Source organism: Acanthochromis polyacanthus, chromosome 3 (assembly GCF_021347895.1).
Source record: "Acanthochromis polyacanthus isolate Apoly-LR-REF ecotype Palm Island chromosome 3, KAUST_Apoly_ChrSc, whole genome shotgun sequence".
Taxonomy (NCBI): domain Eukaryota; kingdom Metazoa; phylum Chordata; class Actinopteri; family Pomacentridae; genus Acanthochromis; species Acanthochromis polyacanthus.
In genome coordinates, this window is record NC_067115.1 from 12,466,448 (window position 1) to 12,484,490 (window position 18,043).

Here is an 18,043-nt window from a genome sequence, read left to right on the forward strand (position 1 = left end):
TCAGTCTCATTGAGCATCAAGAGTCCCCACCTCACAGCTTCCACGGCTTTAAGGACCTGCTGCATAGTGAAGTCCACAATTCCACAGTTCAGAGCTAATTGGTGGCACAAAAGGAACCTACATAATACCAACCAGATGATTTTAATGTTGTGGCTGCGGTTAAAAATGTACTTCAATGAATAAGCTCACGATCACATTTTATCACTGGTGTTCCCACGATAATATTATGCTGACAGTCAGGATGTGAAGATACCTACAAATATTTTATCCTTCACACTTTGCTGAAAAAGTACACGTAAACAGTGATTCCACTTCAGCACCTCCAGACAAAGAAGTCTCGAGGACAAACTGAGGCACACACACTCATATTAAAATAAGTGATCAGAAGAGAAGAAATCAGATATTACTGAAAGTTAAAGAAACAAAGGAGGCTGTTCACGAGGCTACAGAGAGAGTTCAACCTCTAAAACATTTATTTGATCTATTTACAGACAGTACAGTCAACTGAACAGAAGAGAACTGAATTCTACTGTGACACAACTGAAGAAACAGCGTAGCTGTATTGCAATTTCACAACGACTACAGCAATATGATGGTTTCACAAAGTAGACTATATACAAATTAATACTTTGAATTGATAGATGGTAAAAATGAAAAGAATTGGGGATAAATTAATGTCTTTTTGATAATATAATACAAGATGAAGTCAAAGTAAAACCTTTAGCAATTGAAAAGGTTTGAATGTGTCCAATTTTTCCAGCTGAAACCTTGCAGGGAATGAAAATAAATGTTGATTTAAAAAAAGAAAGGCAAAAGCTGCCCATTTACAGCCAGTGCAGAAGTTTCTGGAACATTTGGTCAGAAAGCGAGATTCCATGCATAAGCACACACTATAGTCTGTTTTTATGAGTGACACAAGAAACGCCTGAGGTAAGAGAACTGTGGTAGAACACAGAGTGTACTGTGATCGGGATGATAAAGAACAGCTGAGCAAGTGTGTGTGTTCATGGCACTCTAGCAAATGTTTGTATTTATGGGGTCAGGCCTGCCGTGTCAGCATGCAGTTGCTCAAAAGCATAAAATAAGTTGAAAATACCACATGGTCCACTTGTAAGTGCAGCACTGTAGCTTCTATACCATTCAGCATCTACTGATTGTTAGGAGATACCGACTGTTTTCTGAGCCTATGGCAGCTCAACCACCACGAAGCATGAAACAGACATTCTGAAAGGTTAAAGTAAAGAAGGAAAAAAGTAGGGCGAAATTATTTTAAAAAAACGTGTAAAGTCATGTTTGTAATTGGCTAAAGTGCATTGTTAGATTCTGTACATTGGGGAGAGGGGAGAGGGGCTGGAGGAGGGAGTTTGGCACTGGTCATCACCAATTCTTCCTAAGCTTATCCTCAGCTTATGTCCCCAGAAAAAATCCACAGCAAGTCCGCTCAAAAGTTCACACAGATACACACCACACAGGGAAATTCCAGAGACAAAGTTCTGTCCAAGCCTTATGCATCCATTTTTCCTCTCTTTGTGTGTCTGACCTAGTTTTTCTTTTTTTAAGTCTGTTGTTGACATACAATAGATTGCTGGCCGCAAAGTAGTGCACACATCATCATATTAACTCACTATATTCACCGTTTTTTCTAATTTACCTCTAATTTATATTGTACGTTACGACGATCTTTGCTCCATGTTGTGTATTTTTACACAAATCTGTGAATAAATGTTCCTGTGATTTGCAAATAACTGCAAAAAAGTAAAAGATGTTCTATTACTCAGTTGAATGGAAGTAAGGGAGGAGATCTAGATGCATTTTGGGCCATTCAGCAGACAAGTGGCCAACGAGTAGCTTCAAACTGACTTGAGTGGGTCTCTAGTCCTACTCACAGTCAGGTGAAGGAAGAGGTGAAAGTTCAAACCTTTCAAGAGTTCACACGGGGGAAGTACCTGAGCTAGGCCGACCATCCTGTGCTTGCTGTTGGGGTCGTTGGTTGGGCTTGGTTGGTAGGGCTGAGGGGGTGACGTAGTTGAGGCTGGGGCTGTTAAGGTCCCCCTCTCCCACTAGAGTCAAATCGGACAGGGTGTCCTCCTCCAGCATCTGGACCGATTCTCCCCTGCCAGAGTCCTGGAGGAGACCACGCTGGGTGCCCTGGGTTGGGTGGATGGGGGAAATGGTGCCAGGAAATGGAGGGGGTGGTCTGGTTTTCCTCCCCCCTCCACTCTCAGTGCCCAGTGCAGAGTCCAAGCTCTGGGACTGATGGCTCACGTTGAGCAAGTGGGTGCCACCTCCTCCTCCTCTGCCATTGCTGTTCACCCTATTGCCCCGGCGACCGCTGCTAGGGAAGCTGCCGTTGTTGGGGTTACGGGAATTAGGGGTGGAGCAACTGGGCTCAGTGTCGTAGGGAGGAGTTGCAGTCTGGTTGGTTGCCACTGGTGACAGACGCAGAAAGTCTGGGAGCTGCAGGTCGCTTTTGTTTAGCAGGCCTCGCTGGTCGTCTGCTCGGTTGCTCTGAGCTTTGGATATGAGGTCGAAGAACTCTGTAGGCATCCACGCACACACACAACACAAACATAAACATGTGCACAAGTGCATGCATGTGCAAATGAGTAACCACCCCCACCAAGTGACACTCTGAAAAACAGTAAAAACACTTTGTTGTAAACATGCAGCAATGTGTGTATTAATCAATTAGACAAGTCAAAGCTACATTCAGTATAAGCAGGGGTGACTGTGCTACATGTAGCTAGCTTAGAGAGCATTTGGGGCTTCTGCAATACTGCAGACAAGCGAAAGGGGTTAGTGAGATCACAGCAACACAGCTACAGAAACAAAAGAGAAAGAGAGAGGGACGTCGTTCAGTCTTTACCTTCAGCTTCATCTATATTAATCTTTTTCTGCTTTCTTTTCTCCGGAGCCTTATGGAGAGAGACAGAGTGGTTGGGTAAGGGCTGGCTGCTTGTGTCAGGGCTGGGCCCAGCCTTGCCGTTTTCCCCATGGGGGTGGGCTGAACCAGCATTCCCTGACGGACTGTCCTCCCCCTGGGGGCCACAAGGAGAGTCATAGTGGTACAAGTATGGGGGGAAAAGTAATGACAACAAGCGGGGGCCAGTGCTACTGATGCCGACAAGAGTGACAAATCGTGAATAAGAACAATTTGATGGGGAATGGATGGCACGAGTTTCAGTTCTTGGGGCTGTTTATGTGAAGAAGAACAAATAAATGGGATCGAAATGTTCATGGTAATTACGTTATTGGCTTGTTGTGTCTATAATCAATGGCATACATTAAACATAATTCTAGCAAAACATATATAGTGATCAAAGACAGGTGGGATGTTCCATTCAGACAGCCATAATGTCCACTGTGTGTGCTAAGCATCATCAACGTTTAAGCTAAAAGTAACACACACCACAACACCAAAAGGACCAACTATCCACTACTCAAAGCTGCACTACTGCGCCTGAGGTAGGAAAGAACCTGTTTCACATAGAGGTTCTTGGATTGATGACCATTTTTGCTGGTCATCAATCAGGTTAAGCCATAGCCGTAACAAGAAAACCCAAACAGCAAACTAAAGTCTACTGCCACCACCAGCAACATCCCTTCCAGGTGCACAGAGAGAGTTCTAGGGGTTCTGATACCCAGCAAAACCTCAGTGAGGTCAGGCTCGCGTTGCCTTGCAAGTGGGGTTTGTTATGGAAGAAAGAGAACCAGCAAACCAGAGAGAAAAGTTGATGATGCGTTCAGCCACAGGCAGTACACGATAATGGAACATTAGGAACCTTAACAGTGTCACGGGACTTTCAGCCCCACAGCAACAGTCCATATAAATATGGTCACACACAGCCCAGACACTGCCAGAGACACACGTAATACACCTGCGCACATTCACGACACACTGCAAACAGACATGGGCGATTGAAGACGGCAAGAGGGACACTTAGTAGCGTGACATTATCAACCAGGCAGTGGACACATTCGGTGAGTTATGGAACATTCCAGAGCAATAGGAAAAAAAGCTGGAGGAGATCTTACTGTTGTTGATTGGTTTCTGCTAGTAGAGGCCGGAAGGTGACTCTTAGAGGGAGCGACTTTCTGTTTGTCTCCTGTGTGAAGGAAAGGGAGCAGGAGTAGAGATACAAAAGGTATGAAGAAATGAGACAGCAGCTGTTTCCACATGATTGTCAAGTGAAACTGAAGCAAACTTTTTAAATGTGGCAAAAAATTCTGAAAAACAAAATGCGAATTAGGCTGTTTTTCCATTGACTATTTTGGCGCGAATAAAGTGGGTGGTGTTGTGTTGTCAGAAGGTGGCGGTATGGGCTTTATTAGACATGGTTGGAATTTGGAGAGTAGAAGAAACCCGAAACAAAATCAGTGCTGTGTTCCAAATTGCAGAGTTTGTCTGTGGTGCAGCTACCCTCACAAAACACATACCTTTTCATGCGTGACCACAACATATGTGACGAGGATTGACACTACAGTGCTAACATGCTAAATAATTTTCTGGCATAATATCTAGTATGGAAGTAAGGATATTTGAATGCAGTCCAGCTGTTTGCCAACCACTAAAAAACCTCGAAGAACAACAAGAAACACACAAAACTTTGGCCATCTATGAGAGCAAAATAGAGAGCTCTGCCATGTTTCATACTGTCCAGAGGCAAGCACGAAGCAAGAAGCAGAAATAGCTAACCAGTCATGTGAGTTAAACGCTATTTCAGAACTTATTGGAAAAATATGTTTCCATCGTCCACTATGCATATTAACTGTTTTTGAAAAAAGTAACAAAAAAAAAAAACACCTCAAGAACGCATAAAAATTGTTTTGCGAAAATGGGGATTTTTAAATTTTTTTTTGCCATTACTAGTTTTTTTTAACATAGTGCTTAAAAATGCACATAAAACACATGCAAACACGGCTAATAGGAGACAAAAACTCCTTACCTTTTCCAGGAGTGTGTTCTGCTATATCTAATACCACTCGCAGCCCGTCCAGGTTAGAAATAGGAAGACCTAGATCTAAAGGCTCCGACTCTCCACTCTGAATCACACAGAAACACATACATTTGATGACAGTCTGACGTCGTCACTTAAACTTCCTGTGTGTCTGCAGCATGAGGAGCGACTTACAATTCGTGCCACCAGGTCAGAGAGGTGCAGGCCATACTTGGCCACCACAGGCCGGAGGACTTCAGTCACTGGCTTAGTGGGTTTAGCTTTTAAGCCCACTGAACGGTTGATGGGCACCAAGTCGAGTCTGAAAAGAAGAAAACAGAATTAACATTCACTCGAGAAACAGCAGCTTTAATGTAAACCACATTCCATGCACAAGAGTCTCTGCTTTCGTCTTGCTATCGTTTAAAAAGTTTTAAACCCTGATTTTGATACTTCACAACAGCCAAAACTCAGAACAGTTCATGGCTGTATGTTATTGTACCTGAAGAGAGTGCGTTTTTCTAGTCTGAGGTCTCGAGAACACAGCGTCATACAGTCTTGGTCCAAAACAAGTGGCTGAGAAACAGAGAGAGAAACAGACCACGTGAATCAAGAAAGATGTCCAGGCAGGTGAACAACTCTGGAGTTTGGAATAACTTCCCATATCACTCCCAGGGGCTTAGTAATGATTTTTTTTTTTCTGCCACTTGGGGGCAGAACTTAGCAGGTGCCACAGCAAGCTGAAATTCAGATGCACTGTAATCTTGTAAAGTTGATTTGTTTATTTATAACTTTTTGGCAAAGTGTTGCTTGTTTGGGTGATGACGGACAATGAAAACGGTGAATGTGCAGACCGTAAATAGAAAACAATGTCCTGAAAGACATAAATTTGTTCCATAAAGTTGAGATGACAAACAGAGTTGGATGATAATTCTGAAGGTTTATCATGAAAACTATCTCCATGTATCTGTCCAGTCATAAGACCCACTGTTCATGGAAAATATTGCATAATGCAACATGAAATTATAATTTGCGGTTTGTGAGAAGCAAGGAGACTGACTCAGACTTAATTTCATGTGCTTCTGTTATTTGCTGTGGTTGTGGATGATTTGTATAGAAGATTTGAAACACAAAAATAAAAGGATCTTTAGAAGAGCCCCATGTGTAACTGTTTCATACCTTTTCCCCTCCGACCAGGAAGAGGTCAATAGCTGCCAGGTTGATGCAGAGCTTCTCACAGAGCCCCAGCAGCAGGTCCCTGATGGACACTCCAGCCCTCAGTGGCACAGAGCAACATGAGCCGTCTGGCAAGCTTATGTTGCACTGCCTCAAGGGGGCGCTGCCCCCTCCTCGCTCTCCTGACCCTAATACTGCACCTCGAGAAACATCAACCTGAAGAGGAAACGGAAACAAAAAAAAAGTCAAGAAAGAGGAGATAAGTCAGTGAGCGGAGGGTTAAAGCAATCAAAACAGATCATCTCACTTTACATATTTCAGTATTTTCAATGTTTTAATTTTCCTTTTAAAGCAGACAAGTTAAATTCAGTACAAGGAAGAGCATAAAATGAAAGCTGCTCCATGCAGACATGAATGTCTATGTGCCCATTACTGTGATGTCCAAACGGGTTATCTCATGATGTGTCTTTCCACACTGACCTCATTTCTCCCTGATCCGGACATGCCCAGCTCCAGACTGGCTCCTGAGGACAGTGAACCCTGCGACTCACGACGACCATTGCTGCCAGAGAAATCTATAAAAATACTTTACTCATAAGTGAAGTTAGAGAAAAGATTTTCATTTTTATAAAGAACAAAACAAATGAATGCTTTCAGTTTAAATTTAAAATAGAACATCTAGGTTTGTTCATCATCAGTCTACAGAGCAAACTGTGTGACATTACGACTGCAAATAGCTTGGAAACCACAGTGACGTGCACTTTAAAGAGTCACTGCTTAATAATCTTTTCCTATCAAACCAGCAACAGTGCTGTGATTGTTCCATCTTTCATGATTTATTTATTTTTGTTCTGAATTCAGCTCTTCAGCAGAAAGAACTCACAAAACGGAAAAAAAGGGAAAAAAAACTGACTGTAGTTGAAGTCGGTCAGTTCTCGTTTCTTGGGTCCTTTGCCAAAGCTCCTGTTGCGGGACCAGGAGAAGAACATGCCTTTCCTCCTGTCTCCTGAATCATCCCGGCTGTCGTCATTTAAGGATCGTCCTGATTTGCTCTTTTTGTCATCCTATAAGACAACAAAAACAAATAAAGAAGAGTAGACAAAGAGGTACAAACACATAGGCAGAAAAAAAACTCAACAAATGATGCATCCAATCCCATTACGGTATGCACACACACAGAAGTCATCATCATTCTTCACAACCAATCCCTTATTTCTTCTCACTGTACTGCTCTGTAGAGCGGAAGGCTTTGGGCTGTGTTACCTTCTTAGGTGTGGAGAGATTGGAGCGGTCAGAGCCGGTGGTGCTGTGTTTAGAGGTGGGGCTGCTGGGGATGTGGTAAGGGTCAGGCAATGGCCTTCCCTCCACCTCTGCTAGCATGCACTCTTGGTACAGCAGAGACTTGAGAAACCGCGTGTAACTGTCGAACTTCATGAGGTTAAAGATCTAAGAGGTAAAGAGCAGAAAGAGAAGTAATCGGTGAGAAAGAGAAAATAGAAAGAGGGATGAATGGGTGCGAGAAAGAAGACAAAAAAGGAAAGGAAATAGAGGAGAGAACAGCAAAAAGCAGCAATGACAAAAGCAGAAAAAGCAACAGTTAAGAGAAACAGTTAAGGAACAATGTGGAAAGAGAAAGAGGACAATGAGAGGATTAGGGAAGATTCAGAAAAAAATACACTGCTAATTTTTAACAACAATGTACTGCTGCTTTTCAGATTCTTTCCCTGATTGTTGCACTACTACTACTACTACATGTTCACTTTAAAGAAATATGGCTAAAATCGCAAGTAATGCCCACATCAAAATCTCCAACTATTGCCTGTAAAATTACACAATTTTAATTGTATGTAGAAAAAAAACATACAAATATTTTTTTACAAATATTCACTATTTTTTGAAAGAAAAAATAAAGAGGCCAGATGATGGATAATAAAAAGGTAAATAATATTTTCATCTATCATTTCTACAGAAGTTCCCATTTTATTAATAAATTCCAAACAATATCTAGCAAAAATCACAGAAAATGTGTTAATTTATATGTAAAAAAAAAACACAAAAAACAAGCCAAAACTAAAAATAACATTCACATACAAAATCCGTATTTTTACAAATGGTAGTTCATTCTTTTCCAACTGCTCCATTCTTTTTATATGTAGAAAAATTTGCAGATATTTGCTGTTATTTGAAAAAAAGTATGTTAAAAATTAAAAAGTGCTAAACAACTTTTATGACTGTTATTTTACAGATATTTCCTGTTTTGTTGAATTATGGATTACATCTAGTGAAGTCAAACAAAAAAAAAACTATTAAATGAATTTACATGTTGACTGTAAACAAACAGGCTAAAGTAAGAGCACAATACAAATATAGACTCTGTTTGTATGTGTGTGTGTGTTTGTATGTTTGGCTCGGCATGTATGTGAAAGTCTGACCCCAAATCTTCAATCAACGGTACCATGTGATCTGGAGGAGCCCAGGGGTATTCTGGAGAAGCTATTCTTGGACTTTTATGGGTGTGCGTGTGCTTTGTGGAAAAAAAAATGTGTGGATGTTTGATGTGTAGCAATATAGAGGCTGATGATGAGGATATCCTTCTTGCCTTGTGACTCTTATCAGAGTTTGAGCATCTCATTTTAGTTCTTGAAAACAACAAAGCTATTCAGCAACTTTTCCCCTCCACAGCATCTAAGAAGTCATTCACATCCATAATGCTGGGCAGGAAGCACAGATGAATAGTTGGCCTCAGGTTGTATGACCGTTTAGCACTGTTATACTCATACATTTTCAATTGTAGACTGTTTTTATTCAGTTATGTGAGCACTAACATTTGGTGTTAAGGGAAAGCCTCCTTCTATTTCCCTATTGTGTACAAAGGCCAGTGTAGTTTAGGTACATCCTCTGGACAAGAAGCAGCTGCTAGCCACCCTGACATTAATTAGGTTCCTTTTATTTTACCTGCAGTTGCTGCTCCTTGAACATGTCGGGTTTTGGGGCGTTGAGGATATCGTCGGCCAGCTGAGCTTGACTATCTATGTTCACCGGTGTTGTGGCTTTACTGGACAGGAAGCTGTTGTAGATCTCCCTGGCTCGCTGTGAGAGCTGGAGAAAGAGACAGATGAGAAACAAAGACAGCACATTACCACACAATACATTTTCTTAAGTTATTGCTGAAAGAATGTAAACAGATGCATGTGTGTGGTCAAACAATGTGTTGCATATCTGTTACCTGCTTGCTGTCATTCTCAGGGACATGGCTGAAGTATTCACAAGCCTGCCAGAACAGGATATTCTCCTCACTGAATTCTTTTTTTAGGAATTCCTGCAAAAAAATGAAAGAAACATTACACGAATTATTATACACACACTGTATGAATACAGGCAATACAGAATAAAACAAATTTGTCAAATTACAAGTGCTCAGCTTGACAAAAGGATAAAATTCAAATTTAACTTTTACTTGCTCTGTAACTTAAAGAGCTCCTATTATGCATATTTACAGATTTATGATTTTATTTTTAGTCTTCACAGGAATGTGTCTAAATGTTTTAATGTAAAAAAAACCACACACTATTTTTCCTATATTATAAATTTCTGTAGCACCTGTTCTCCCCCTCTGTAGGAAATGGTCTGTTTTAGCTCCTGTATGTTTAAAACCCTTCCTCTAAAAAAAAAAAAAAAAAATCAAGTTAGCTGTGATTGGTCAGCTGGTCCAAAGAAAGGGCTGTAAAGTTGGCTCCATTCTACAGCCCCAAATCTTGTCCTTGCAGAGGCAGAAAAGGTGAGGAAATATTGTGTAGACTGTGAGGAAGCTGCTCCTTGTTTTGAGGGTGTGCCAACCTAGCAGTTAGGCAGATGCTATGCAAATGTGTCACATGATGACGTAAAGCCTGGACTTCAAACGAGGCACTTCAAACAGTTAAGAAGCAGTGTTCTTGAGGGGAGAGAGCAACTCTCTTTGGCATGGACTTGGGACTTTGTAAGTTTGCAGACTTTTTAAATGAAAAAACAAGCTATAAAGCACACCCAAAAAGCAAAATACGGTCTGCAGCAAAGTCTTTACAGTATGTTTATATCAACTGTTCCACAAAGTTGAACTTGATTTTGTGGTTTAAACATGTTAAACAGGCCATTATAATACAATTACATCACATTACAAAGTATATATTGACAGCAGAAGTTGGTGCAAAGCTCTCCAACATTTTAAAGTGTACACCTACAGAAAGGGTTAATAAAGTCATTTTAATAGAGAGAAAAACACAGAGCCTATCTTTCATGAGCATGTGCTGGTCAACACCACTCAGGTGCTTCTATAGTACCGAGAAGTATCGGACTCCCACGGGGTCCTGCAGCAGCCTCTCAAAGCAGACGGCCCAGCTGGCCACTCTCCTCTCAGTGTGGCGCCGGTGGCTCTGGACGCTGGGCAGGCTGGCATTACTGTTCAGACTATTGTCGCTGCTGCAACCCTGCAGCTCCACACTGTTCAGTTCTGTTCACACACACAAAAGCACAAACGATATCAAACAGTGGTAGCAATGTGACCTCAGCCGTGCTGGGGATGTCTAGGTGTAGATTTTCACTGTACCTAATGCATTCCAGTTTTTGATTTCCTTATTGCATGCATACATTTGCAACAACATCATCATTGGCTGATGTGGACTGGATCATTATATTTAAACTCATTATCAAGATAACTCAAAATGATTTACCGCTATCAATTACAACAGTCTCTGTTTTCTCGCCTGTATTCCTGTCTGCAGGACGTTTACAGACCTCATCACAGCTGCGTCCAATGCCATAGACAGTACATGAACCAGTCTAGTCAGATCTCATCCTCCCACACACGTACCTACTGTGGTTTTCTGTTGCTTTGTAACACAATACCCACACTGCACACTTTCACAAGTACAATCCCTACAATACTGATACTACACATGTGATTTGCAGCTATTTTCAGCTCATTTGTTGGTAATAAATTTCTTGTATTTTTCACTGTACTCTAGTGTCTCCAATTGTTTCTGAGAGAGACACACTACAGGGTAGACCACAATATATATAAAATAACAAAACCGATGTTCAGCACAAGGAGCTATGTTTTACGGTTACACTTTACAACAATCAGCCACAACATTAAAACCACTGACAGATGAAGTGTATAGTACCGATAATCTCATTACAATGTAATGGTCTGCTGGAAAACCCTGAGCTCCAAACTCCACAGATCCTAATCCGACCCAGCATCCGTGCGATGCGTCAGAACAAGTTAGATACACGAAGGCCTCGCCCTAAAACCTACAGGACCCAAAGGATCCGTTGCCAACGTTCTCGTGCCAAACACCACAGGACACTTTCAGAGGTCCCATGTTCATGCCCTGATGGGTCAGATCCGTTTAAGCAGCACAAAGGAACCTACTGGATATTAGACGGGTGGTTTTAATGTTGTGGCTGAGCAATAAAAAGTTTTTTAACTCTGGACAAAAGAGTTGTATAGAACCATGATGTGATATGATCCTATCATTAGGAAATCCCACAAATATAAACACGAAAAGATAATGTGCTGAGTGTAGTACCTGAATCTCTGTAACTCAGTGATGTTCAGGTCAAAGCTATTGTAAATGTATCAGCCGAATGCTCCATTGTACTTGTCATCTCTGAGTATTATTTATGGACTAGTTTGTGTATTTTTGATCAGCTTTTAGCACTATTAAAATATTAGCTTAGCATCTTAAACAATGTAGATACTTTTGTATTTTACATACTGTAAATACACAATCCGTTAAAAGCTCACAGGTGATCATTTATTCATATTCATAATCCGTCACCTACATGCTTACTCATTTTCATAGAGAGAAATTGCTTTTGCATTTTCAGGTTAAAGCTGACCACTGCTATCAGTAATATGTTGTGTTTGTGTTACATATGTAGGATCAAAAATGCAGCCACATCATGACTGGGGTCTCAGTTTGAAGAATCTCCTTCCTCTACGTATAGATAGTAGGCTTAGAGTTTCTTCCATGCTGAAAGTAATTCCATACTCTACGGTTGTTGAAGCATTTGAAATGAGGCAATGGAAAAACATTTCTGTGTTTACTGTCATCTTAGAAATGATTTTTTGCCTCTTGAACTTCTCTTTGAGACATGATAGACAAATACTGCTTTTCTGCCTGCAGCGATAAATAACAGATAACAATTTACCAGCAAACTGAACAGCAAAGTGTTAGTTTTATTTTTGAAAGGTCATAATAATAGGTTTTCTATTCAATACTCAATACGAATGCAATATTAAGTTTTTTTTCTTGAAAAGCTCTATCTTAACATCACACTCATTAAGTTTGGCGCAGTAACACTGAATTATTCTAAGGAGAGTGCATCTAAGAATCGCTGATTTTTCCCACCACTAGACAGCAATGTGCCCATGGTCCTAATATTGAGACAAGATCAGGAGGCAGAGACAGAGACACACAAAAACACTAAGAATAACCTGAATGTAGCTTCAGGTCTTATGAACTGAAACTGTTCTGCTAAGTTTACATAAAACAAAATACAAGAACAGCCAGCGGGAAGACATCATGGGTCAGGTGCCCAAAACACCGCAAATGCTGTAAATACACTGAAGGAAAAGAGTTCCAGTGGCTAATGTCCTTGGCAAGGCTATTAATGGAGAAACATTTTGTGAATTTTGTTAATGCACATTTGTCCTCCATTTAATGTTATCAATGGCAGTTTCCACAATGAGGATATTTTTAATCGGTTTTGCTGAACCACCCGGATCCCCCACTCTTCCTAAGCTCTCAGCAGCGTAGTAAACAACTCCTGAGGCTTCTACTTAACATTAATGGCAGTCTATCTGTGCACAAGACAGGCAAACATTGATCCATGTATTGTCTAAACCACGTGTCCTGTTTAGTGCCACAGGAGCTGGAGTTTGAAACAACACTCAGCCTGACTGAACGCACAATGCATCACAGAGAAAGGTCAATAAAACAAAGTTACATTTGGATTAATATCAGGCTTCAGACATTTTTCCATATAACATTGTATCATGCTTCTCTAAATCACACATTTTTCGCAGTAGCCTCAAAACTCATTGAACTCACACAAACCAAACGGCAAGTATAGTCCACAAAGTTGAATGTGTGTTTTTGTTTATCACCTTTGCACATGTCTGAAGTAAGCAGGACACGACTGGAAAAACTGATGGCACATGCTTTTGTGACCTAATAAGCATTTAAAAATATTAAAATGCGATGACAGTCGCAGGGTTGTTTTCTAAATTCCAATGGCTTGTAATCAAACCACACCTGCACAGAAGATTACCTGAGGTTTCCCGCGATAACCTCTTTATACATAACAGCAAAGTTGTTTTCCAAAACATAAAGGAAAATTATTTAATAATTTGGTAACCTGAACAAATTCAGTAATTTAGAAGGATGTTTTACAGGGAAAATGCCCGACAGAGAGTGAGCAAAGTTCCATTAGTAAAATAGCAGATTTAAAGGAAAATAATTCCTTTCCTATTATAGACTCCTTACAATTCTGTCCAAGGACAGTTTGAATGCCTGATTTCTAATCCTGTATTGTTTTAAAAACCAAACAAATTCATGATTTCCTCGGAATGAAGATAGAAGTGAGTAATACCATGACAAATGTATGGTTCACTGGAAAAAAATAAACCACAACATTCCATCGTCACACCATTCAGACTAGCAATAACTTTAACAGCTGTCTTAATCACATTTGTACCGACAGACGAAGCTCATCTTTCCCCCGCCTATCAGATCATAGCTAGAAAACTATATACTTGATAAACTAAATCACTAAACTAAGGCAAATCAGATATCCAACATCACAGCCTTCTGCTGTCACCCTATCGCCCTTATTGCTCATCTGTGTCTAAAATCAAATATTTCCTCGGCCAGGAAAACAAGCGTTCAAAGCTCCAGCTGTCTCCTCACCTGGGTAGAGCTGGTAGGAGCCTGTGTGGTGCCAGCGGGGCAGGTAGCGAATCCTAAGTGGTAACCAGGCCCCTCCATCCATACTCACCCTATTAGGGCCCCTCAAAAACTCAAACACACAAGGTTGGACACACAGTCCAAGAGAGGGCACATAGACACACACGCAGCTGACATCACAGGCAGGAAGGGAAAATGGAAAAAGAAAAAGAAGGGTATAAAGAGGGGAAAAAGGAGGTTGCAGCTGTTGGTGGTGAGCAAACTGGATGACAACCTGAGAAACCACAGAGAGAGTCAGGTCGCAGCGTGCATGCGCCCCTGCATGTGCACCAACACACCTCTGTAGGCTTCCAGCTCGGTAAGTGATACAAGCACACATAGGCCTCGAGATGATGAATAATTCAGAGCCGAGGGAGGACGGAACTAAAAACGCTGGAGCAGACACACACACACACACACACACACACGCATATACATATTCACGGACACACACAAAAACTGCAGTATTGATGAGGAGCTTGTTAAAGGAAGGACACTACTGACACTAATGAGGCCTGCAGCCCCCATACAGCTACACACACACACAAAATCAGAAAGTCCATACAGCATGTCAACCTGCTCTTGTTTTGACTTTTCTGACACATCAAAGCTAATGAAAAAAATGTGATAGTGGTTCACAATAAGACACAATACAAAAAACATGCAGACACAACCAACATCAGCTGCATATTATTACTATAAAACTGAATGTACAGTCTAAGTGATCTAGTGAGAATTTAGCATACTTGTGCATAAAACTGATGCTATTTCATGCATCATTTCATTTCTGAATTTATTTTTAAACACATATACACTTCTACTCTGAATCATGAACACACTAATGATGTAAACATTTTAATGGCTGACTAATTGGTTCTCTTAAGTAGGGGTGGGGGTTGCTCACAATAGTATCACTCATGATAATGACAGTATTATGATTGCAACACACAAAGAAGAAAAATATTCCTACAAAAGAAAATAATGGCTTTGTGGTGTCAGTATGTGTGAAGATTATTATTATTATGCAAATTAAACCATGTGTTGGCTCAATTAATCACAATCTATGATTGTCTTTTTCTCCTGCAGTCTGCACTTTCCGCCATTTCCTCCTGTGAGGTTCTTCTTTTCTGCCTCTTTTAGATTGACTTCACCCTCATTCATTTGATAAGTGCCACTACAAGCAGGCATCAACTATTGACTCAGGTAAGACAAATTTGCAGGGAGTCCATTTAAAATGCCTAAAAATATTGATATTTCGTGCTCGTCTATAGCTAATGTATCCCAAAGGAAGTAGTACAGAATTTTGCCATATTGATATTTTGTCCCATATTTTGGGATTTATGAAGCAAAATAAAAGCAACTCAGTTCAGAAATGAATGCACTGTGTGTATAGTTTAAGCTTTGAACAGGCTGGTATTTATAAAACTGCAAAACTTAAGTCAAAAACTGATCATTTAGAGAGTCAAACTCAAATGGCACAGCAGTTTGTGGCTTTTTTGGAGAGTTATTATTGTAAAGCTTGTAAGAGACTGTATTGCAAACAGAATTTATGAATTACCTCTCTGAGATCAAGAAATTGTGGTTTTCAGAGAAATTTTTACATTTTTCACTTTTTAAAATTTATTGATTTTTTAAAATCAGTAATACATTTTGAACATTGTAAAGTGGCAATATTAATTAGATCTCAAAAACTGACTGAACTGGTAAGTCAGGTCCCACATTATGCAGCTGGCTAAAGTTGTTCGTTAACACAGCATTTTCAAGGATTTTAGTAGAGGTCATTCCAGAATTGGAGGACATTTCACGTCCCAACCCTCAAATTTCAAATAATCCATGTACAAAATGCTAAAACATGCATTTGTAAATTTACTTTTCCTGAGATCAAATCTAAAAAAAAAAAAAAACTAAGGGAAAAGAATGTTTGAAAATCTTTTTTAAAATACCAAATAAGTCTAGAGTTCCCCCTAAACTGCCATTTTTCTCTTATTCCACCCCCCTGATGACCAAATGAAATCTCACATAAAACAGTTAAAAATTAAATTTTAATCTCCTTTTTGGTATAATTTTTTTCCATTGATGTCTCTTGCAATTGTGGGAATTTTTTTTTAATCATCATAATATTTTAAATAATAATTATTATGCATGGAATGTGTATCCTACAACATGCACCCAACCCTGTTAGCAAAACATTTTTAGCTGTTAGAAGAAGAAGAAAACAGTGAATCACATGATACGCTGGAATTGACATCATCAAACAGTTTTCCAAAAGAATGGGCAGAGCAAAGCTATGTCTTCTCTTCTATTTTTCATAATTTCATAACATTGTCAGCTTTGATTGAATGTCTCACTCTATCTTATGCAACCCTGTTATGCATATTATCAGGATAACACAAAATATTCTTGCCTTTTTCTTTAATTTTTTACATCAGAAAGTTTGTCCTCTTGGTCAGCAGTAATGGCTAGCTGAATAAGTAGCTTCTACTAATGACAAAAAGCTAAAATTAGCATGGATTTGCAACCTCGTTTCTGTGATTAGAGTAGGATCAGCAAACAACAAATAAAACATGCAATAAAAATTTTACCATTGATGAGCAAGCTGAGCTAATCAAGCCTTTGATGGTTTATCGCCTATTATTAATGAGTATGTAGCAGAAAATTGTAAAAGACAAGGTCTATCTTAAAAAAATGTTCTCAAAACCGCCCAAATGTTCTCCAGTTTTTGAAAATAATAATATATTTAAAATTGTTTTCAAGACTATAAAAATACATTACTTTTAAAAATGTTAGGGCTATCTGTAGTTGAATTAGCTGATAAATTATGTGTAAATGGTTGTATTTATATAGCGCTTTTATCCAAAGCGCTTTACATGATACATCACATTCACCCATTCACACACACATTCACACGCTGATGGCGGAAGCTGCCATGCAAGGTGCTAACCACGACCCACCAGGAGCAATTAGGGGTTCGGTGTCTTGCTCAGGGACACCTCGACATGAGCACGACGGGCCGAGGATCGAACCAGCAACCTTTCAGTTACAAGACGGCCACTCTACCCACTGAGCCATGCCGCCCCCATGTATTGCAAGGAAATTCAAAGACGCTCAAGCAACTGCTACACAGCTACCATTTGAAAAATTTGATCAGTATCTCTTTCTGTTTGAACTTTTTCACAGGTTTGTCTTAATTGTGCAGGATTCCTTTAGCGACTAAGATAACACTCATTATTTAGCCTTCATTGAGTCAGTGAGTTTTTCAACATTTAATCTGCCACATGAATAAACTGTCAAGCTAAAATGCTCTTGTCCTCACATTTACTCGCGATGCTTTCTCTGAATGAGGCAATGTCATGCATATAAATACAATGTATATAAATAAATAAAAAAAGAAAGGGTGCTTATGATGTCAGCAAAGATTTACTAATCAAGTGAGCTGCCTTATGCACTAACTTGATCTATACTTTCCAGTTGAAACAACTCAGGAGGAACAACAGAACATTAGTCCCTAAGTCATGAATCTCCTCACATCACATGCACATAAATGTAAAAGCAGAAAATGCTTCATCCTTCACTTAAAAACAAGTCATTCTCAGTTTGAGACACACGTGGACGTGGTGTGAATAAACAGCCATTAATGCTTCCACACTGAAACTGATGTGTTGTCGTCCTTGATGTAAACATGTCTGGATGGGAAGATGGAAACAGTACTTTGAAAAGTTGATGAATGAGGAAAATGAGAGAAGGAAGAGTAGAAGAGGTGACTGTTGTGGACCAGGAAGTAGCAAAGATTAGTAAGGATGAAGTGAGGAGGGCATTGAAGAGGATGAAGAGCGGAAAGGCACTTGGTTCCTTAAGATATACCTGTGGAGGTATGGAAGTGTCTCGGAGAGGTAGCAATAGAGTTTCTGACTGGGTTGTTCAACGGGATCTTAGATAGTGAGA

At 40.0% G+C, this 18,043-nt stretch overlaps 1 protein-coding gene across 4 annotated transcripts in view; it reads right to left on the reverse strand.

The window, feature by feature from the left end:
- Positions 1-450: 450 nt before the first annotated feature.
- rgs12b (regulator of G protein signaling 12b) overlaps positions 451-18,043 on the reverse strand; it is a 52,788-nt gene continuing 35,195 nt past the window's right edge. For 2 of the 4 annotated variants that reach the window (XM_022218475.2, XM_051946349.1), the window contains exons 7-19: positions 10,430-10,599; positions 9,340-9,432; positions 9,069-9,212; positions 7,377-7,559; positions 7,027-7,177; positions 6,594-6,688; positions 6,117-6,329; positions 5,440-5,513; positions 5,133-5,259; positions 4,947-5,043; positions 4,036-4,106; positions 2,867-3,038; positions 451-2,537 (exon numbers count right to left, since the gene is read on the reverse strand). In XM_022218475.2, the coding sequence (XP_022074167.2) occupies positions 1,930-2,537; positions 2,867-3,038; positions 4,036-4,106; positions 4,947-5,043; positions 5,133-5,259; positions 5,440-5,513; positions 6,117-6,329; positions 6,594-6,688; positions 7,027-7,177; positions 7,377-7,559; positions 9,069-9,212; positions 9,340-9,432; positions 10,430-10,599 (2,198 nt within the window). In that variant the 3' untranslated portion in view covers positions 451-1,929. The remainder of the gene's footprint in view (positions 2,538-2,866; positions 3,039-4,035; positions 4,107-4,946; positions 5,044-5,132; positions 5,260-5,439; positions 5,514-6,116; positions 6,330-6,593; positions 6,689-7,026; positions 7,178-7,376; positions 7,560-9,068; positions 9,213-9,339; positions 9,433-10,429; positions 10,600-18,043) is intronic. The other 2 variants (XM_022218476.2, XM_022218477.2) reach the window with 2 other exon arrangements.